Raw genomic sequence first — 24243 nt, forward strand, 5'->3', positions numbered from 1 at the left:
GATAAAATGTATCATTTTGACACTGTATCACTGTCAAAATAAAGATTTGCCACCTGAATTTGACATTTTAACATTGGAGATGTTCTAAAGGAGTGAGAGTGAGAGTGAGAGTGTGAGACCCTCCATTTTTTTTATACTCCATGTTTGATAAAGATTACTGATCAACTGTAAGTGGAGCAACACTTTGATACATCAGTCCAAGTAACACTATTATTTCTTTTTATCGTTATAAAATATTTTGCCTCATTTAAAAAGTCAAAGCAAAATAAATACAATTTTTTTTATAATTATTCTTCTCGATTTCAAAAATCTCTAAATTTAATAATATATATAAGTTAAACTTAAATTAAAAACTTAGACAATTTTAATATGAGACAATACATTAATTGAGTATAACCTTAAAAAGTTATAAGAATAATGTTCCTAAGAGGAACATTTCATAAAAAGAATAATGAGTTCTCCTTATTTAATAATTAGATTAAATAATTTTTTTTAAACTCGTAAAAATTTAAATCAATTATTTAATGTATTTAAATTAAAAAATAAGAAAACTCAGGACTCTTCCTATGAAATGGAGAGTATTACTCAATCAAAAAATCTAAAATATTTAATAATATATATTTTAAACTTAAAAGACAATAATACAATAATTGAAGGTCTCCTTAAGAAGTTACTCGGTATAATACTAAAATTTTCAAAATGAGATTACCTTTCTAGAAAAGGAAAAATAAAATAAAAATCGAATACAAATTGGACCACTTTTACGAAGTATAAAATTTGTCTAGTCTCTGTGGGAAGGTACTGAGTTGGTTCCCATAAATTTCGTGGGACGGAGGGAACGATTGTTTGTTTGTGCGGGAAGGAAGGGAAGGGAAGGGAATCGGAGAGAGGGAAGAGGATGCATTTGAGCGAGAACGAGGGAATAGAAGGCAACACCTTCGTGGTCACCGGAGGTCTCGGCTTCGTAGGCTCTGCTCTCTGTTTCGAGCTCGCAAGAAGAGGAGCTCGTCAGGTTCGGGCCTTTGACCTCCGAACTACCTCTCCATGGTCCCACCCTCTCCACACTCATGGCGTAAACTGCATACAAGGTACTAAATCTTCACTCTCCTTTCTCTCTCTAACCATCAGACTTCAGTTAAAACCTAGATATTCGATCTGTTTGTTTTTTCAATCTTTCGAAAATGATTTGTTTTCTTCTTCAAATCAATTAGGGCAAATGAACTGAAATATACTTGAACATTTCTGATCGAATGGCTTCATTCATTAATTAATCAATTTTATGCATTTGGTTGCTTCCGAATATATGATGATCTCATTTTAGTTAAAATGCAATAATAACATTATGTACATTCTATTGAAAGTTGTTTTATTATTGCCTCTGGTAAATTATCTGAATCTGTTACCGCAGGAATTTTGAGCTGTGTATACATTTGTTTGACTGTTGAATTAGGGTAAAGGAACTGAAATATACTTGGAGATTGTTGGTCGAATGACTTCAATTATCAACCAATTTTATGCATATTCTGGAATATCCATCCAATCGGGAAGTCACTAACCTCTTGTAACGCATTTTGTTGGTTCCGAAAATATGATAATCTCATCTTAATCATGGAAATTGTGGTATTAATGGCGCTGGTAAATTATCTGAATCTGTTAATGCAGGAATTTTGAGCTGTATGCCTGTATTTCCGATTCCGATACAATACATTTGTTTCAGTTGTAGCACATCTCATGTTTCTATTTAACTATAATGTATGAACCAATTACATTTGATGACAACAATTTTTTACTTTTTTGTTTTGTTTTTTTCTTTTCTTCTTTTTATTTTTCTTTTTCCAATTATGTGTATTTTTGTGCAAGAACACCTCTAAAGCTAATGGTTAAGTTTCCACTTGCCCATTCTATTGTCTAAACTGAGAATGAAGCTGTAGTTGTGTAGTTTGAATAGTTTCTCAATTATGATTTTTCACGATTCATAATCTGAATATACCTTAATACATTAAATGTATTGCATATATGTGATCGTGCTGTTATTAACTGCCATGGAGACTTATCTTGCTGCGACTCACTTGGCTAAATTCTTATACTTACAGGGGATGTCAACAACAAAAAAAATGTTGAAAGAGCTTTACGTGGTGCAGATTGTGTTTTCCATCTTGCTTCCTATGGCATGTCCGGGAAAGAAATGCTCCAATATGGCCGTGTCGATGAGGTGAACATAAATGGAACCTGCCATGTCTTGGATGCTTGCCTTGAGCATGGGATCAAGAGGCTTGTCTATGTCAGCACATACAATGTTGTCTTTGGGGGAAAGGAGATCATCAATGGCAATGAAACCTTACCTTATTTCCCTTTGGATGACCATGTTGATCCATATGGCCGCAGCAAATCTATAGCTGAACAGCTTGTTCTAAAAAATAATGGCCGTCCTTTCAAGTAAGTTTATAGGTCTGTCTTTTTGGATGTCTTGTGTTATGGGTGTAATTCTTAGTTCTATACTTTGGTTATTGATATAACTCCGCTCTTACAAATCGTAAACGGTCCAAACCTTTTGTTCACAAGAGAAGAAAAGGGGAAAAAAGGAGAGAAGAGAAGGAGGGGTGTAACAAGAGACTTCCATGCCTCTCATATACAATAGGAGATATAGATGGACAGATAAGAGAAGGGAAGAGAACAGTGTGCTGATTACCAGCCCCACAAGATCCCCCACCCGAAAAAAATAAAAAAAACACCAAAGATGGGAGGGGAGGGAGTTACCTTCTAAAATTGACCCTTCTCAACATAGTAATAATCTAAGACCTAAGTATTATTTTTAAATCCCCAAAAATAAAAATAAAAAGAAAATGCCACAAATATTATCAGAAAAAGACTCCTAACCCTAACATATATGATATATATACAGCAATTTTATTTTCTCTGGTCCTATGTCACTATTCGCTTCAAGGATTATATCTATATGGTAGAGTCCAATGTAATCAAAAGGCATACCGTGGTGCATCGGTTCTGAATAGTTTGGTGTTCCAACTTTAAAACTGATATGTATACAGCATATGGGTTTATACACATGAGGGCGGGGTCCTATCACAATGGTAAGGTTGCTCCATTGTGACCGAGTGGTTCCAGATTCAAAACAAGAAACTACCTTTCTACATATAGAATTAAGGTTGTGTACATAAAAGCCTTCCCAGACCCCGTGGTAGGAACCTCGTGCACTGGTCTGTCCTTTTATATTAGTTGATATGGATCAACTAATATGAATGTAAAATATTTTGTATAATATATTCTCCTACTAGCATGACTGCAAGTAACATAAGACAAAATTTTAATACTTCAAACAGCTTCAAATTATATACATAATAAGTTGTGATGAATCTTAAAAAACCTTAAATGAAAATGTGAAAACAATACTTCAAAAGTGGCGTAGTGATTCAGCTTTGGTGATGAGTAGTGTCGCAATACCTCTGCTGGACCTTGGAGGCGCTCTTGTTGGTTTAAAAAAGTCATTAACCTTTCTCATGAGTTATTGGGTTCTCTTCTCCCCATCAGCTGATGCAAATGTTGACAATTTGAGTAGAGAGTAGGCATGGGTCACTATAAGTATAATGGCATGGTTTTTTGTGGCATATATTTGACAATTGAGTGTTGAGAACTTACCTTGGTTGGTACATTGCTTTATTCTTATTTGTTATTGAGTAGCTCGTCTTTTTTTTGTGCATTCTCACTTTTCATAAATGTGTCTCTTATGCAAGAATAATTAGAGAAATTCAATATGCAGCCATAAAAAGATTTTCTGCTTAAAGGTCGCATTGAATATCATGACTCATGAGCCGCGTTCTGTATAAAATTATACAATAGGTTTCGGATCTGCAGTGATGGCAGTTCTGATTCTCTGAAGCCTTGTTCAGAATTTGTAGACTTCTCTCATTTCCTTTTTTCGGTTTGGAAGAGGTTGTACCCTTGTGTATAATGAATGGTTATGTTTCTCTCTGACCAAGTAAATTAGTAATTGTTTTCTGCTGGCTGGTAATACATATGCCAAGTGCACTCTCTCTCTGTCTCTCTGTCCGAGACAAGCACACAGGTCTTAGAACTATCTGTCTGCTCTTTCCTTTCTATATTGCTAATGGTGCTCACCTTCTGCTTTGTATTTTTACTAATCAAATAGTGTTTTACATACATATATGTAGATGGAGAGAAAGCCTATCTACAGAACAACTTTTCTTTTTTATCTTTTTTTCTTTCTTTTTTTTTGTGACTTTAGGAACTCGTCTAGTTTATAAGACCATGATTTGTATAGGATGTTTCTGTGTTATGTAGAAAGAAGAATGGGAAATGTCTCTATACCTGTGCAGTCCGTCCAGCAGCGATCTATGGACCTGGTGAAGAGAGGCACCTCCCTAGGATCATATATCTTGCGAAGTTAGGTCTGATGCCATTCAAAATTGGTGAAGCAAATGTGAGGAATGACTGGGTTTACGTGGATAACCTTGTTCTGGCCCTAATATTGGCTAGCATGGGACTTTTGGATGACATTCCTGGGAACAAAGGACATCCGATTGCTGCTGGTCAACCATACTTCATCTCAGATGGTAACATTCATCCATTGCTTAGAAATTTTTATATTTCTTCTTGTGGGATCTAGAAGTGTAAAGAAATAAATATCGAATCTTTGATTCTCTGGGACTACTTAAAAGCAAATGAAATTCCGACTGGAGGGATAATCTATACCTCTTTTTAAGATCTAATTGTTTGCCAAAAGCAATACATTATCGTCTGACTTAATGATTACTCTCCCATTTACAGGGTCTCCAGTCAACAGTTTTGAATTCATCCGCCCACTGCTCAGAAGCCTGGAATATGACCTGCCAAAGGCGTCCTTAGCTGTGCCTCATGCTCTTTTTCTGGGTAGAATTTTCTGGGCTGTTTACACCGTCTTATATCCATGGTTGAGTCGATGGTGGCTTCCTCAACCACTGATCCTTCCTGCAGAAGTATACAAGGTGTATTTTCATATTTCCTTGGTCTACTAGTTAAATATAATACATTGGTTTCTTAGTGCACCTTAAAATTTATCTGGAAAGAAACCAAAAGGGAAAGGGTTTAATAATATAAGAAAAATCTTGGTCAGCTAAAAAAAAAACACAATCAGACTTATAGTTTGCGTAAATGTGGTCCCATATAATTCTATCCCTCCTTTTTGTTCCCTTGTGAGGAAGATCATGCCTGAGACCAGAAGGCTTCAGAATCATTTCCTACTTAGATCTTAGGTTGGATTATCTTCTTTTAATTCTTTTATCTTGACAGGTTGGTGTTACACATTACTTCTCTTTCCTAAAAGCAAAGGAGGAGCTTGGCTACGTCCCAATGGTGAGTCCTCGAGAGGGCATGGCTTCAACTATATCATACTGGCAGGAGAAGAAAAGGAGAAGTCTTGATGGTCCTACAATATATGCGTGGCTGTTTTGTGTAATTGGAATGACTTTACTATTCGGTGCTGCATACTTGCCAGATTTCAGACCCATGCCGCTGGTGAGAGCAATCGCTCTTTTCTTCTTCCGGTCAGTGGGGGCAATAAAGCTAGTCTTCTGTTTGGCTGTTGCAGCTCATATTGGGGAAGCCATATATGCATGGAACCTGGCAAAAAAGGTGGATCTTGCAAATTCAAGAGGCTGGTTTTGGCAGACTCTTATTCTAGGCATGTTTTCATTGCGCTGTCTGTTGAAGAGAGCCAGGAAGTAAGTTGGAAATCTTTTTGTGTGATTTACTCTATAGTGTATGTACAACTGTATCATAGCAGTTCTCTTGCGGGGAATAAAATAGAATTTGGATAAAAGTATTGTCCAAAAATGTCATGAGAAAGTAATTGTATTTTGTGAAGAATCAGTTTATGGCATGGCCATATAAGAGGCTGAGATAATGTGAAATCACCTGTTTTGGAAAGCATTGTTAGATTTCTCTGCTACAAATTGAAAGCCAAGGATTTCAATTTGGTCTCTAGATGGCTTTAGTTCAAAGATTGGGTCCCCAAGAAATAATTGAATGGTGTCTGCATTGTTTATCGATCCAACTGCCAACGTTCTCACATAAAAAACGGAGTTTTGAGTTTAGTGTTCTTGACAGATGAACTAGTGTGTTTTTTAGTATAGATTTATGTTCTAAATCAACGCTGGCGTGTGTAGCGGGGTGAGCCACACCCAGAAAAGAAAGACGAGAATCCGTTTCTGGAAAATAAGCTTTGATCTCTTTTAATAGAATGCCCTAGTGTAAATACAAGCTGCATATTTGATTTCTGGGAATGGTTCTGAGGAGCATTTTGGCCAGCCCTGTGACTCGTAATTCAATGGTTGCAAGCTAAACCGAAGCCATTTCCAGGAGCCTGGAATCAAAAGCTTGAGCTGGTAGGGTGCGTCATCAAAGGAAGTCGACTCCCCTTGATCTGGACAGATTACTTATCTAATCGCAAGCCAATTGACGTCACCATTCAACGTAAAAACAAGCACATGCAACTTATAAAACTAGCAGAATGAATTTCAAAATGAGAACTGTGCAGAATGAAGCAAGGGGTTGATGTTCCATTGTTAACTCAGTTTAACATGAAAATTGAAACATTTATACTTGCCAAATCATCATCCTCGCATTACTTGATTTATGGTGTCCACTGCATTATACATGGAAGACTACAGTGGTAGGTAAAAGTGCAAGTGTCACTGAACTTCTGCCCAACAACTCTATTAAATTGGACCACTTTGATGCAATTTCTGCAATTGTCTTTATTTATTTATGCTCCTTTCAATACTTTCAGTTCAATATTTCTATTAAGATTAATTAATTCAAGTTATCAATTAAGTCCTGGACTTTTCCATTCTTTTACTTTCATCACTTGCCTTTCAATACTTTCATTTTGGTCCACCAAGTCCAATGGGTCTCGCAGAACCCATTTACTGCAAGTTCCAAGGTGAATTCAGTGACCCAATCAGGTCCAATGGGGGTTGCCAAAATTTGGGTTGCGGAATGGGTCGCCAAATCCAGCGACCCAGCTGGCGATTACGGGTCTGTATATGCAGGCCGGCAAGCTAATTTTTATTTTTTTTTTTTAAAAAAAGGCCCAAAACACTGTTGCTGATGTAAGCCCCAAAAAAAAATACTGTAGTTTTTTCCTTAAAATTGTTTTTTTTTTTTTTTTTACTGTTCTTTTCACTTCTAAAAGTACATCAACCCATAATGGATACTCTATTATATTGTTTAATTTTTTAAAAAAAATTTAATTTATCAATTTGAATGTTTTGAAAATATATCCGTTTGGTTGAAGAATTAAGGTGATTTACCCTTAGCGCTCAAGCGGATTCATTGGTAGAACGGCAGGCACAGTAAATTTATTTACAAACGGATAGATTTGCAAATTTTTTATTTACCAAACTGATATTTTTGCCAAAAAAAAAAAAAAAGTACCAATTTGAATGTAGACCGGCACACAGTAATAAATACTAAATCGACCTCTTTTTTATAAATCAAGTTAATGACTTTCAAATAATTCCCGAGATTCGGAACTACCTGTTTTTAGAGATCAAGTTATTGAATAATTCCCGAAATTCGAAACTACCTGTTTTCAGAGATCACGTTGGCAATGTTGTTTAACTCAGAAACCATGTCGCTTGTTATTTATTTTGGAACTTTTCTCACTTCTTTTGTAGGTTGGAAACCATTGTTTGATTCGTCTGCTAGAAATAGTAAAAGCCAAAAATTTCAATTTGATCTCTAGATGGATTTAGGTCAAGAAATAATTGAATTGTGTCTGCATTGGTATAGTCCAGGCGGCTTTTTTTTTCCCGACCGAAATATGTATTCTTAATGGATTTTGACTTGTAGTGTGCTTGATGGATGAACAAGTTTTTTTAGTATAGTTGATATCAGCCTCGCATTTTGCTCTTGGATTCATCAGTTTGTATCTTCCCAAGCTCACTGTAGATTTTCAACTCATATTTCCAAGTAGGGATCATTGCTTGATGAAAATAGATGAGTAGGTTAAGGCCTTTATGATGTTCTGATTCCACAGATTTTTTTTGTAGGTAAGCCACATCCAGAAAACAAGTATGAGAATTCTTCTGGAAAATAAAGCTTTGATTTCTTGAATACAATTTCAAGGTAAACACAAGCTGCATATTTGATTTCTTGGAATGGGTTTGAGGAGCATTTTAGCCAGCTGGTTGGCCCCGTTCAGCACCTTGCCTTCTAGCTCATTTGCGCGGGCTTTCACGGCCAGTTTAGTTCAAGGAGCCTGGAATCAAGCTTGAGCAGTAGCATTGCATCACTGAAGATTGTGCAAAACCTTGCCAACAAACCGTCCAAGGAACGTGTCTCCCCTTCAATCTGACCATATTGCTCATCTAATCTCGCAAGCATATTGACATCACCATTTAACAAAAATTTGTACAAAACCACCGGAATGAATTGCAAAATGAGAACCATGCATAATGAAGCAGAGGTTATCGCTTGGATTCTCCACTCCCTACCCTCCACTGGGCCAAACCCATGGGATCTTTTTAGACCAACTCATTACACGTTTGCTGACGTGCAAACCCGGAGAACTATCTCATAGGGTGAAGGCTGATAATAACATCCTTGTTACAGAATGGAAAACTTAAAACCTACCAGAATACGGGGGTTAAAATCAAATTGGAGGTCATAATACAATGATCACGGAGAATCGTAGAGAATAATTCAATACTGAGATACGAGCAACAACAGACGTTACAGACTACAACAGCCACAAGAAGGGCAAACTAGATAACAACTGTGTTACAAGACATCCTACAAGTACAATGCTAATTTTTAATGTTCGACACACAAGGGGTGATGGGCACCTGTCACTACTGCAAGGTTGGCTATTTCCAGCAACACTAAGGCCAAGCTGGAAAGTCGCCTGTGGTCCTTATTCTGCACAGCTAAAGTTACACAGAGGGCTTAAATTACAAATGGTAAATATTCAAGGCTTGAAGAAATTAGCTAATAAACAACAGGCGCCCATGCCTCCAGAAATTAGTGAGAATATCAAGCCGCAAAAGGATCACTTCCATGGCATACTCGACATGCCTTGGGGGTTACTGTTATTGCAGGTTCCCGTGCTCTGGTTGAGTGGGCTACTGGGCCCACCAGAGGATTCACTGAGTCTCCCACGTGAAGATGGGCTGCTAGCACCACCACCTGGGATGAGCTTTGATGGAGCAGATAAGGGATCAATTTGGTTTATTGGCTTTGATTCCTTGCGACCATCTGCAATGAAACTGCCAACAATTACCTGCAACAGAAAAGGAAGATATATAATGCCTGCATTGTAATAGAACCAATTCACAAAAATGTGATAGCCATTTAGCAGTGCTATCGGAACATATCAACAACAAAGAGGTAAACATCACAATTTAAAGTCAAGTCATTTGCCATCCTGTTCTATATGACATCAATCAAACGCGTTTCCGAACGATTTGTGAATCTGAATGTTAACCAACATAAGCCGACCAGAGCTTCTGGTTTCTCAAAAGCCACCGCTAATATTTTTCTCATATAAACCGACAAAATCCCCTTTCTATTAAAAAAAAAAGAAATCTGTTATCTTGACAAAAATAGGAACTAATTCACAATAGAATGTAATGTACTAAAATGCATAAACCTCAAATTAGCAAGGTAATAAATACCGAAAAGGATTTGAGGCATCTCTGGTAACTTAAATAGAAAGAGTCAAACTGGTAGTTGTATGATACTGCATAGAAGAATTGACATTTAAAAACTATTTGTGTTTTAGCAACCAAAACAAACAGGCCATTCTTCTAAACAATCGAATGACAAACAGTCAATCTGATGTATGATGCAATAAAATATGCTTCAATGGTACAACATCATCCCTCAAATGCAAGCAGTCAAGGAATAAAAATAACACTAAAGTGTGCTGACTGCTGATCAGTCATATACCAACATTTAGCATCTAGATAAATATGTCACTGCAATCGTTGTGCTTGATGGTAGATCAACGATAGGTTAGTAGGAAGACTTCAAAATAAAACCGAGCAGATAAAGAAGAGAAGAATGATAAATAAGAGAATCTGACCACAGCCCAGCCACAACCAAGAATATAGCATGAGCTCTCTACTAAATCAAATTCAATAAACGTAAGCAATCAGGTACAGCACATCAGCTACTCAAAGTTTGAATAAGCAAATTCGAAATAGTTGCAAGTTTTGGTTAACCCTTTGACCGATGCTGACGTATTCAAAAATTTTGTAAGAAAATAAATTTAAAACCAAGAAACCAATTTTATTTATATACTGTGAAAAATTGATCGCAAACCAAACCAACCTGAACAGGGGATGCTGCAGTTAGAAGACCTGCCACACAACCACCTAAAACACGTCCATCTGGTCCAGCTAATGAGACACTTAATCCCCCTGTTCTGCTCCGCTGACCACCAACCTCCGATAGCAGAAATGAACCAGAAAGTGACAGAATATCAAACCGACCCTGCATAAGGGAAGTCAAGTAAAATCATATTCCACCTCTACATGTACACAAAAATTATAGTAAAATGTCTCAAGAATAATAAATGATGACAGATGGGCCATGCAAGCCTGATACAAAATGATGACATTTATATAATATATATATATATATATGATACAAAAATCAAACATTAGAAGTATGCCACAACAGGTATCAAACACCAGAACACAACAGGTGTCAAACACCAGAACAAATAAATCAGTTATCATAGCAAATGGTAAAGTAGACTCACCTAATAATGGAACAAATGAATAGAGAAACAATAAATAACAATTGCCTGCTAGTTCTAGAATCAGCTATTGTTTCTATTTGCATGTGTTAGCCCATCAAGTTGGATTTTTTCAACAAAAAAGCAATGGCAACAGCCAACAGATAATAAAACATTTGTGATTCAGCAATATCTTCCTTCAGTAACCACTTGAACATGGGGTATTAATTTTTGGAACTTGTAGCACAACATAGTCAACATATTCAAGATCCAATGCGCTTTAATTGCAAGGCAGAGGTACAAAAGTGATTAATAATAAGACAAACCTCATATGTCGCAGTTCCACCAGATGTTGCAGCTTGGCGGAGGGTCACATTAGATATGGCACCATTTGCAGATAAGATGCAAACAGCCCTTGGACCATGCTGAGAGAAGGACATTATTTTTGACGATACATCCTAAAAGTCAAAATAATTGAAAAACTAATTATGTTTCATTGTTAACTCAATTTAACATGAAAATTGAAACATTTATGGGAACATGAGCAGCAGAATAAGAACCCAAATGAAGAAAGGATTCCAATATAACTAAAGGAATATGATATTACAAATTAAAGTATGCACCGTCTGGTTGGTTCATCAGAACCTATATAACACAAAAACTTGGTTATACTTGCCAAATAATCATCCTCGCATTACTTGATTTATCACTACAATATACATCGAAGACTATAGTAGGTAAAAGTGCAAGTGTCATGAAACTTTGCCCAAGCTCAATGCCAATGAAAACTACATCCACAAAGAAGATCAACTCTAGAAATAAAGGATATTAAAACAAGATGAATTCTTAAATAAAAGCAATAAAATCTATCATTAAACCAAACAAAAGATCCGCAGAATCGATCTAAATAGAGAGTACCAAACCAGCAAACCTAAAACCAACTTCAGTTGGATACAATAATCAATACCCAATAGTGAAAATCCAGAAAGAAATGTGTATGACACAATACACGAACTCCACTAGAACATAGAGATTGTAGGATACGCAAACTCCACTAGAATAGAGAGATTATAATAAATAAAAACTTTAAGACCACCAAGAAGGTATCCCCATAAACCCAAGTGAAAGATAACCAAATCCCAAGCCCTGTTTTTGCAAAAGTAATGATACCCAAAGGTAAATACAAACAAGATATGCATAACTTTTAGCTACTTGAAGAATCCAAAGTCAAGTAGAAGATTACTCCAGAATTCTCTAACCAAGACTTGCTCCAACGAGGGAAGATCTAGGAAGAAAATAACTCCAAATTTCTCTAACAAAAAAGTGTTCACCATAAGGAATGACCCCTCGTTAACTCAAATCCATATAGGACCGAGTCCTAGGACAAGAAATAAAGAATTTGTCAATTTTTCCTTCTCCCACAAGAAAACTCTAAATAACGAACTCCGCCAAAACTAGAAATTTGAAATGAAAACTCCATAACAAATATACCAAGACATTTTTTACATTTTGTAGGCAATAAAATTATTAGAATAATTTATTATAACAAGAAGTTAGAATAAGGGAAAGTTAACTAAATAATTTATAACTCACCCCAATGCTTGTTACATCAAGGAATGTGATCAATCAGAATTAATCATTTTTCTTTTACAAGAATTAAACTTAAAATCAATTAGAAAACTTGACGTGAGGGCCACGACAACAATCATACTGTACATCCTCCACACACAATTTGATTGGATGACCTAATCATCAATTAAGATTAGACCAAATATCGTTGGACTTTTAGTTATAGTTGTCTTAATATAGACCAAGTTAATTTGCAATCATCATATTTAATAGTAATCTTAGAAAATATTACACTGTTGCAAAGCAATTTCTCCCCATAATAGTGGTATTTATATTTAAAGTTTGCAAGTTCATAATACAACATGAACAAAATTACACAATGCTATGTGTGTGTTAGGCTATAAATATGTCCTGCTCATTATTTTTTTTTTCCCCCATATCCATTGGTTTACAAGGTCATCCTGACACCCCGCAAGTGGTAGACACGTGATTTTTCCCTTGGAGTTCAGAAGATTATATTAAAAGAAAGGAAAGAGTAAATAATTTTTCAATACAAAAGAAAATTTTTATAAAAAAAAAAATTTATGGATATTAGACTAACTTCTTTATATCAGACGTTGTACATTAAAGAATTAACTATTACAAAATTATTATTTTTATAATCAGTCGGATGACAATAAAAATAATAATAGTAGTAAGAACTTTTTTTTGTTATGACTTTCATTAAAGAAGCGCCCAAGAAACAAAGTACACAAAAAATAATAGCTATACTTTCAAGCTATCTAATAGTAAGAACACTAAAACCGAGGAAAGGACTAAGGATTTTATTATAATCATACGATATATATTATCGACAATGACGATACTGATGAGTTTTTTTATTATTATTATTAAGGAAGAAGAAAACTCTAGCCAAATTGCTGATATTGGGAGTAGGAAACCAATTGGTTCAATCTGGGAATAAGGTTGGGATGGAATAACAGAAAATTGAAAAGATCATGAGGCAAAGAATAATACAACAGGACCAAGATGCAGTAAAGGGAAAACAATTGTGAGTCCGCAAAAAGATATCTGAACATGGGATTGATAAAGCAAAATTAATATGGGTCAGGATTTTTTTTTTTTTTTTTTTTCTTTTGGGGGGGGGGGACACTTCAAACAAAAAACAAAAATATACAGGCGTAGTGCCTCTACATGCCCGCTTCTGCACCCAGAGGCTAAGAATACCCACAAGTATTTACCCTCAATGAAAATCACTATATCGTTCCAGCGTACAAAATCAAGAATGAGACAAGGGGCATATGTTGCATACACATCTACATTAGGAGAAGCACTATATTCAATTTCCAGCACAACAGTCTTCATCACAAAACCAGCATATATTGAGATATTGTACCAATTTGGTCACTTTTTAAAAATATTATGATATGATTACTTGAAATTTTCAATAGAAGATAAAAAGTTTACTAAGCCATTTTGAAAATACCAATGACGACAACAACAATAACAAAAAGAGTATCAAACGAATATATTGGGTGCCTCTCTGAAAATGTATCTTTCAAGCAACCAACCCGTTCCATAAGATGGGTCGAATAAAATCACCTCCATGACCATATGAATTTTATCAAACACGTAATTTCAGTTCAACACTCATAAGTGCTCAACTGAACTCAGACCTTTTTCCAAACTATTAGGGATTGGCTACCTGAATCCTAATTCTTCATTCTGCTCTAAGGCCATAATCCCAATCATACCACGTGGTATTATATTTTCCCTTACTATGATAGTTTGGTGTCCACCCCTTTCTCTAGCATTTCCATTTAAAATTCTGAAGCCCTCTAAAGTAAAATGACCACAAGAAGCTCTACATAATCAACACCCTGGTGTAATGTCTATGAAGCCCATGAAAGGCCCTAAAGGAGCCTTTCTCACCTACACCAATTGCATCAACTAGATTCTGCCAACTCAGACATCTAGTACTGCATGCCTCCTTTTTCTCTCTCTCTGTTCTCTCTCCTCTAGCTACAGCACTACTGTCAAGTGTCATCCGGCCACCACTGGACTACGCACCAGCAAAATTCCCACTATCACAAGCCCAACATCATAGTCTATTGCTGTTATTTCTTCCTCATTGTTTATATATACATCTATATAAACCCAAACATATACACATATATATCATCTCTTATTCTTCGAAGTCTATATACCATAGTTATATAATTGTGGTTTCTTATATCAGTAGTTTTTGTTAGCATGTGAAGATTTCTTCGCTAACGTTTAGTGGAGCTTCACTTTGAATGTTCTCTGGTAATTTCTTTCATTTGTTATGGTGGAGGAGAGATGGTGTGAAGGGATTAGGTCTGACAGAGACTTTTGAGCAAGGGATGCAGATGATAAAGATGGTAATATATAAGGAAAGGAGGAGACAAGTGAAGGTGGTTTGAAAGAGAGAGAGAGACTTGTGAGCAAGGGATGCAGAAGGGGGTTAGCATTTCTTTTGTGAATAATTGAGCCTAAATAAAGAAAATGTTCATACACATCAAATAGTCAAAAAGGTATATACATAAGATATGCATATGCAAACACACCAATAAGTTACTTTTACTCACTTAAATTTTATTTTTATTTTCTTTTTTCAACATGGAAGAAGAACCAAATGACAATACTTGTAAAACGTCCATAAATTTCAAAAAGTAAACTAACTAATTTCGACCCAAAAATTACAATTTTAATAATGATACAAATATTTCACCACTAGTGTTTCATCATGGTGAGACTTCTTTCATTTTAAAGAAGTCTAAAAATTCTATGTATTAGTAGCTGTTTTTTATTTTTTTTCACAACAGGATACTCGAGAAAACAGAACTTTTTCCCTACTGGGAACTTCTTAACTGCACTACTCTAAAGAACATAGGAATGCATATGGACCAACTCATGAAACCCATCTGATATACTTACATCTGACAGCACCTTTCTCTTAACCTTAATCAATCTAATGGATGGTAACACGAGCCACTTGAAATGGTATGATAAAAAAGTAACTGCAGGGTGCAGACTGCAGACTACTCATCAGGAATCCACACAAGAAAGCAGTTGCACAAGTGTACAACTTAAACATATGCACAGAGATCAAAAAGATGCACTAAAATTAAAAACACACACCATAAATAAAATATTTTAGTCATATAAATTTGGCTAATGAAGTTTATTTCAAAGATAAAAACAGATAGTATATTAGATTTGAAGATAAAAACAAATATTTGACTACTGAAGTTTATTTCACACAAAAACGTCTCAATTGTAGAAAAAATCAATAGTATATTAGATTAATAGATGCTCTTTTTATAAAAAATAAAAATAAAATAAATAAATAAATAAATAAAAAAAATCATAAATTTCTAAAAGCCTATAAGTTAATTAGTCATGTTTTTGGCATCAGCAAATCCATAGCAAATGCATTTATCAACATTGTATACTTCTTAATTAGGTGAAGCAACTGAGTTTTTATAATCACCAAATTAGATTCCCTATAACTTATAAAAAAAAAAATTAATAAAAATAAAATAAAAAAAAGACAGATTTCCTATGTTATAATTAACCAGTCATTCTCAAACACATGTTAAGCCAAAATCAAGTAATGTTATTGTTATACTTTAACAAACTTATACTTGTTTATCAATAAAATCCAGGAGTAAAACAAAGAACTCATGCATTCATGAACATTCCTAAAAGTGCATAGTTCATATTGACATAAAGATGTAATTTTAATTACAATGTGGGTACATGATAGATAAAAGGCTGAGAATCATTAAAGGATCTCGTAACTAAAAAATAACAAAGACGTGCAGATAAACTCATAAAACATAACAATCCAAAACTAGGATCTTATTCCTACATAAAGGTTCTAGACTTCTTCCATATAACATAACAATCTAAAAAAACATTGAAATGACAAAATAAGTAAACTGCACTACCTAATGTGATCACTGATCAACAAACTGCAATGGAAAGAGAATAAACAAAAACAAGAAAAAACTAGGAAAATTTATTAGATTTTTTTCCATTTTCTTTTATCCCACTCACATGTAAATATTTAACTATATTGCCATAACTGGTAAGCAAAACAATCAGGACAGAAAGCCAGCTAGCAGGTGACAAGTTTCTCAGTTAAAACCCAATAAAATGGGGAAAAAAAAATATATATAGCCATTTAACTCCGTATCCATATACAGCTGCTACTCCAAGGAAACACTATAAAATTTACAGAGTATAGACATTATTAAAGCAGAAATGAAGCTATTCAAATATTATATTTATGTATTTGTTATAGGCTCCTAGATACTAAAATCAATAAATAATTGTTTAGCAAAATTTAACGCATGAGGCACCCAAAAAAAAAACTCATGACAAGAAAATAAAACGGTTTCCTATTGCATTAATCAACCAGAAAAGAGAAAAGAAACCTCTCCAGCCTTCACACTGATAACATGCGGCGTAAAACCAAACCCTGCTGATCCTACAAACAGAAAATTCTTTCAGGAATTTATAGTTAAAATAAATAAATACAACAACAAAGGTGCAAAATGATACTTGAATCTCAAATTAGAAAAGCAAAAATAGAGAAGTTTGAGTGTAGCCTATTTACGCGCATAAAAACATAATAGGATTGTAAATAACCAAATTATAGCAAGATTCCAATCTAAGGATAACAAAGACTCTATGCAAGTACTGAAATTAACAAGTACTTTCAAAAGAAAATTATTCCAAAGAAACTCCCTGAGAAATATAACGAAACTTAGTTGAAACTCCACAGAATATCACAAAACGTGAATAATGATATACTACAAATTTTAAAATCACCAGCGCATGTCCCAACTACCCGGGATGCCGGAAGGAGAAGACTAGAGATAGATCTAACATTTGTTATTAATTTGCACAATTAATGCTCTGAGAGTCGAACCTGTGTCCTCACAGTTACAAGTTCAAGTATTTACAATTGCACCAAGCAAAGGACCAGAAATTTTAAACTTAATAAAAAGTTCCCCCAAAATATGATCCTTTATCAAAGCAAAGAATACCACCACACAGTAACAGGCACAATCCACTTCAACAATGACCACAACATATAATACTGTCTGTCAGTCCTTTGTTTACTGGTGGAAAAGAAAAGAAAAGAAAATAATATTGAACTACAATAATAATTCAGAATTCAATTTTACAATAGCAACTTGTTTGTTACCCTGAATTGAAATATATGTTATCTTTACCCTATTTGCATGGGTGTAGCAACACATAAAAAGAAATAATAAGCCAGCAGAGACAAACAGCACAACATACAAAGGGTACATAGGTAATTTATGATATAAGAATCTGGAGTCATAACAAGCAATACCAGCTTCCAATATAACCATATTGCCTACTTGTTCCAATTTATACAGTCATCAACTCATAAATATATTCTGTATCCCCTTTAGACATATATCATGTTTACAACCTCGTATAAATTACCAACAACCAATTCATTCCATATTAGAAATCAAAATAATAAACCACCTTTTAACATAAAAACTATGTAAAAACCCAGACAATCAACCCATAAGAACAGGTCAAACCAACTATTTGCCCAAAGACCCAGTAAGCACCATAAACATTCCATATTCCACCACGTGATAGAGAGATATAGTACACAATAAGGATCAAACATCACTATCAATCCAACACACACAACCCATATAGAAAGAAATACAGGACCTATAAGTTACCTAGAGCTTCCATCTGTTGCTTCTTGCTTGAACCAGGCGGTCGACCTCTGGCCTTCTTAAATGAAGACGGCGAGGTTGATCCTCCTGGAGGAGTAGCTCCAGGAGCATGCGGCGGAGGAGAGAAGGCCCCACCGGACTGAGTGACTGCGACAGCAGGGATTGCAGGCGTTAGAGCCAATGACATGGTGCCATCTGGCCCGTACTTCCGGGGCCTCCCTCTCTTCCTCTTCATAGGTTCGCCCATATTCATGTTTAAGTTATGCGGTACCATGGTGCCGCCGGGACTTTCGCCGCCACTGGCTGGTGACGACTGGTACGGAGGAGAAGTTCCAGTGACCGGTTTGTATACAGCTGTTCCATCGGCACTGTATGCTAACCGCATGTTCTGAATTGCCGGCTGTGACGGCACCGGAGACTTCATGCCGACGGTGAACGATTCTCTACTCGTCACCACTCCTGTCTCAGATCCCGACATCTTTGATGGGGCTTCTAGCATCACCCCCAAAAATCTTTCAAATTCCCTGGAAATACGAAAAAAAAAAAATTACAACTTTCAGATCACCTTCAACACCAGAACAAACATTAACGAGCTCTAAAACCCCAGTGAAAAAAATAAAATAAAAATGAACTCTTACTGAGTTGTAATTCGTTTTCGAAAAAAATACGACCTTTAACAGCATGTTGACTGAAGATATCGACAGAAAATCGAAAACTTTTTGCATATTTAAACCCTGAGCAAGCTCAGCTAAGGAATTCCTAAACCCTAACCCTAAAAAACCTGAACTTTGCCCAAAATATCGTTGCAAAATCTAACTATAATCTAGTGGAAAGCAAACAAAAACCCTAATAACTGTGAACGAAGCACGAACTTTGTTTAAACCCCAAAAAATTGCTGATATTTTCAAATTTTTGAACAGATCAGGTAGAAAATAACAAATATAGCCCGAAAATTAGCATCACACAAAGACAATCAATTTCTAAAATTTTTGTTTTTCGAATTTTACAGTTCACAAAAATACCCAAAAAAGAAAAAAGAAAAATCACAGCGAAAATAAGAAAACCCAGAAAAAATCGAAAAAATGTCAATATTCTTACCAATAAATAGGGAAATTTTTGAAATTCCGCAGAGGAATACAAGATATTGAAAAGATGCAAGAGAAGGAATTTTTAGGGTTTCCGAATGAAGACGGAAAAGGCCATAGGCTTTTTCTAAAGAAATGTTGAGAAATGCAAATATTTGGTTAATATTTTATTTTCTCTCTTACTATTTTTTTAAATTTCGAAGTTTCACTTTTTTCATGCCTTCTCTCTTTTGGCCTCTTTCAATTAAAACCAAAAATAAAATAAAAAATAAAAAATAAAAATAAAAATAAAGCAGGCCGAAATTGCTTTTCGTACAATATAAAAAAATTACTTTAATAAATTAAAAATGCATTAATTATAACGCCTTCCTTTTTCCGAGAAATAAAATTATACACTCTCGTGTACATATTTAAGATACTCGCTCTCTTTTGACTTAAAAGGATGTTGGATAACGAAGTTGTTGGGCAACAAATAACAGGTGTCAACTTGATTATGGCAAGTAAATTGGATTTTGTAATTATGACATGTATTGGGAGGTTTTAGGTCTATTTTTCTATTTGTCCCATTGTTGTTCTCTTTTCATTTTCCTTTCTAAGTAATCTTCATTACAAGTCTAAAAATAATGATTAGTAGTTGGCTATTTGTGCAGTTGAATCACATTATTATTATTATAGACAGTAGACACCACCTTAATTATGTTTATATTCATAATAGCAAAGAAACACTTTCTACAAATTAAGATTAAAAAAACATGGTTGGTGAATGGTAGTTGGTCCATGCAATGCCAAGCATAGTACTATTAGCTACTTAATGGTGAATATATATATATATCTTATTCATTTAATCTGAAACATGGAATCTCTTATCAGTAAAAGAAATGGGTACTATTTTTTTTAGATAACTAAAAATCAAAAAATTGTATAAAAATTCTGTTTGATTCAATTCTTTCTTACAAACTCATAAACTCGGTTAAAAAAAGGCATGGGCGTGTTTGGTTTAGTTTTTTATTTATTAATAATTAAAAATTTGTACAAAAATTTACTCGATTAACAATTTCTAAAAATTACTTTTTGAAAATTCAATTAAAAAAGTTATGTGCGTTCTTGGTTTGTAATTTTTAATATAATTTTTAAGAATTCAAAAAATAAAAAACTCTTTTCAAAGAACAATCTTTTATAATTTTTTTTTAAATATACATTTTTATAACTAAGTTTTTATAAAATATTTTTCAAACCATAATTTTTTATACAATTTTTTGATAAACAGAAATATTTTTCATAGTTACAAGCAGGCCTATATTTTTTAAATAAACAAATTTTAATATAAATAAGAAGTAGGTGCTTTTTAGCTGAAAATAATAATTCGCAAACATATAATGATACTAATGAAGTCATTATTTAAAGCATGCTTGGGCAAAAATAGTAATGCATCGTGATCTCGTAATCTTACTGTAATATATATGTATACAGGGTGGAGCAAAATTTTAATTCGGGGCAGTGTGAAAAAAAAAAAAAAAAAAAAAAAGAAAAAGAAAAAAGAAAAAGTGATAATTTAGATAAGAAGAACAAATATATATATATTACAGGCTATGTATATTATTCTTAAATGCAAAAAAAGAAGAATTTTAATAAGTAGAAACCAAAAAAAATTAACCTTTTAAAAAAAATCAAAGAAATATTAAGAGCAAAAGAAAAATGAAAGAAAATTTTAGAAAATAACTTTAAAAATTAAAATTTTTAGAAGGAATTATATAGAAATTTTCTTATGAATATAAAAATAAATTAAAAAATTATTATATTTTATACTAGACGGGACACGCCGGGAGACACGTGCCCCTAGATATACAAAGACTCTGCCCTATATATATATATATAATTTCAAAATATTGTAAAATAAAAATTATATAATACGGTGATATATAATAATTTAGTTTGGTCAAATAAAATCAAAAGATTTAAAAAATAATAATAATAATAAAATCAAAAGTAATATAATGCAAAAAGTTCATTTGATTTGTACCAGTTACAGGTATATATATATATATTAGTATAAATTATTAACTTTATAATTATTGTACAATCATTTTTCAAATAGTTAGGCTTGCACTCAATATTTTTGTATGGAAAATGATATTTCAACTGAAGTATTTGACCGATTACTTTGGCAGAAACTGAGTTGTCCAGCTAGGCCACTTTCATCTCTTTCTCTCTCATCTCCTCTCTCCTTTCTTTATTTTTCTCATTATATTTCTCTCTCTAATATTTCTTTGAAAATTTTTGTAGACTGTGAACAACAATATAATCAAATAAATAAATACACATATTTACCTTTAAAAAAAAAATTACACATATCATACAATATATATATATATATATATATATATATATATATATGAATATGAATATGATATATGATATGAAGTTGCAACCATATACTTTAAAAATCAAAAGTTCTTTTTTTTTTTTTTTGGTAATTAAAAGTTATTTCTCTCTTCAAGTTAATATGGTAAAAAATATTGCTTGAAGTGACGAAACGAAGAAGAAGAGATTTGATAACTAATCAAAAGATAAGAACTTAACTTAGAACTTGATAGATTGGAAAAGATGAATTTGCGGAAGCGTATATTATTTCTCTTTTTATTATTATTATTTTTTTTAATGGTTAAAGTTGCTTACCTAGATTGTCATGTGTATTCTACCAAACTAATTTGTCAAAATCATTGGTCCATCTATCACTACCTTTTTTTATTAGAATTTGTGAAAAAAATTATAAAGTAGATCGGATAATAGCATTACTCAATTTATGAACAGGATTAGAGTAAACCCAATAAACCCATATTGAGTTTAAGTAGTCTGTTGACGACCCGTGTCAAATTTTATCGGATCAAATACTTTTAGTACGCTGATTTGCTAAGATTAATTTGGTCATTTTAACAATAAAGGCAACTTGAATATGGTAAAAGAGTCAAATCCAAGTTTGACGTAATTTATGGAAATGACAAACTAATTGGGGAAATTTCTGACACAATTCGATTGTTTCGAACTTCAAGTTCTGGCCTTTATCCGACGGAATAAAGCATTGCATGCCTGGACATCAGTTTCTAATAGGATAATTCCACTTAGCTTTTCTTAAGTTAGGCGAAATTATAGGTAGTAGCTTTTACGATTTAAAAGTTACACCATCATCCTTCAAGATTTGCTCTGTCATAGTATTTTGTCTCCTGCAGTCAAAGTCAACACCGGTCAATGATGATTTCTGATGACATTAGCTATTTTTAACCATGTAATATCATATTTGCCCTTACTATATTTGCAAAGACTATCTTTGTATTGAAAATTACTTACATACCTTTAAAACAATCACAACTTATTGTTTATTTTTCTATATACATCTTCTCTCTCTAAAACCTATTATAAGAACGGCTCTCTTATATACATAATATATATCTATTGGTATATACACACACACACACATTGGTTCATTATAGATCTACATATATATACATAGCTGCAAATTGTCGCTGCCACAGCAGATCGCAGCTGAAATCGATGGAGCCCCTTGCCGCCAGAATATATGGAAACCCCTCCGCCGACAGAGCAGCTCTCCTCCTCAGCTCCACCGTACTCGGCTGCACCTTAATCCAAAAACCCCCCATAGATCAAGATCTATTCAAGTTCTTCATTGATCTGAACTTCGCAATCAACCTAATCAGTAACATCGTCTTCTGCAAAAGCATTATCCCTACGACGACGACCAAGATGAACTCAATGAGTACTAGAAGAGCGACTACTTTAGCGTCGTCAAATCGTCGTCATTTCACAAGTCTCGCAACTCTTAGCTGATCGGCAACTCAAACCGCTTCACCAGCGAGAATTGGTCAAGCTCGCTACGGTTTCTGAATTCGGATTTGCATCCAATTCAGAGTTTCGCCAGCTGCGACTTCGCCAGTGAATATTATGGTAATCACGTCCATGTCGGTGAAGTCGAGGCAGCAGATGTTCATGTTCGGATCAGTGAATTTATGCCGGAGATAGTAGCTCTACTCTGCCCTACTCATACATCTATATATCTATACATAAGTTTGACCAATTGAAACATTTTTTTTCTAAAAATTTCTTGGATCCACCAAGTCTCCTTCTTCCTCAGTCTCCTTATTTTAGGTCGTTACCGTTGGCTTCACCTGTGGATGATAATGCTGTGTTAGTTATCGTTGTGGAAGAGTCCGGCAGTGGAGATGATTATGATGGTGGTGGTTGTGGTCGCGACGCCACCACCGTCACCACCTATGGTAGTTGTCTGTGTATGTATTCATGGTGTGTGTGATATAGAGGGAAAGTTGAGTGGTAATGATTAATGTAATGAATCATCAAAGGAAATGGCTACATCGAATAAAATTGGTCGCTAGAGAAAATGATTTCCTTGGTGGGTGGGGGACGGCGGGCGGTAAGCGGCGAGAGTTTGTACATGTAGGTGTGTATATTGTTTATTACACAAGTATAAATTTATTTTTTGACAACATAGTAATTTCACAGAAAGATTTTATGTCATGTCATATTAATAAAATATTAGAGGGTGTTTTAGTCATTTAACATGGTCAATGGCCGGAATAAAATGTCGATCAGTTTGGAGGGAAGTCAGTGTAATTTTTGAAACGTAAGGGATACTGTCTATAATTACGCCTAACCTCAGAGGAGGTAAGTGAAATTATCACTTTCTAATACGTTTGACATCAAGGCTTTTTTTTAAAAAAAATAATAATAATAAGTGAAATATATATATTTTTTATTTTTTTTGATAGTTGGCAAAAGTCTTGAGGTCGAGTCTATCAGGCGAGGCATGTAAAATAATTTGTCAAAAATTGATGGATTAGTTATTTTTATTAAATTTTAATATTTTTTTTGTTTATAAATATTTTACGATAACCAAACAAAAAAAATAAAAAAATTATTTTTTTAAAAAATATTTTATATCCAAACAAACGGAGTCCAAATGTGCAACCATTGTACAAATATATGTATATTTGTTGCGAGAAAGCTCGAGAATAAAGGGACATATTTTTTCTTCATTTTTTTC

General features: G+C 34.0%; 2 protein-coding genes across 4 annotated transcripts; one reads left to right on the forward strand and one right to left on the reverse strand.

The window, feature by feature from the left end:
* Positions 1-784: 784 nt before the first annotated feature.
* LOC132278593 (uncharacterized) lies at positions 785-5966 on the forward strand. The gene is made up of 5 exons (XM_059780420.1): positions 785-1088; positions 2094-2436; positions 4318-4589; positions 4804-5000; positions 5305-5966. Exons 1-5 carry the CDS (start codon positions 899-901, stop codon positions 5737-5739), a joined length of 1437 nt encoding a protein of 478 aa, XP_059636403.1. The 5' UTR covers positions 785-898; the 3' UTR covers positions 5740-5966.
* A 2696-nt stretch (positions 5967-8662) lies between these two features.
* LOC132278479 (AT-hook motif nuclear-localized protein 10) lies at positions 8663-19357 on the reverse strand. Of its 3 annotated transcripts, none has more exons than XM_059780268.1 (6): positions 19183-19357; positions 18088-18608; positions 16789-16841; positions 11083-11214; positions 10348-10509; positions 8663-9295 (listed from the first exon to the last, which is right to left on the reverse strand). In XM_059780268.1, the coding sequence occupies exons 2-6, from the start codon at positions 18581-18583 to the stop codon at positions 9065-9067; spliced, it is 1074 nt and encodes a 357-aa protein (XP_059636251.1). In that variant the 5' UTR covers positions 18584-18608; positions 19183-19357; the 3' UTR covers positions 8663-9064. The 3 variants fall into 3 exon arrangements, with proteins under 3 accessions (XP_059636251.1, XP_059636253.1, XP_059636252.1); XM_059780270.1 differs by lacking the exon at positions 19183-19357 and adding an exon at positions 18756-19006; XM_059780269.1 differs by lacking the exon at positions 19183-19357 and adding an exon at positions 18723-19006.
* Between the last annotated feature and the right edge of the window lie 4886 nt (positions 19358-24243).

Source organism: Cornus florida, unplaced genomic scaffold, assembly GCF_030987335.1.
Source record: "Cornus florida cultivar Cherokee Brave unplaced genomic scaffold, ASM3098733v1 CherokeeBrave_3.0.0_Hap2_Chr10, whole genome shotgun sequence".
Lineage (NCBI taxonomy): Eukaryota > Viridiplantae > Streptophyta > Magnoliopsida > Cornales > Cornaceae > Cornus > Cornus florida.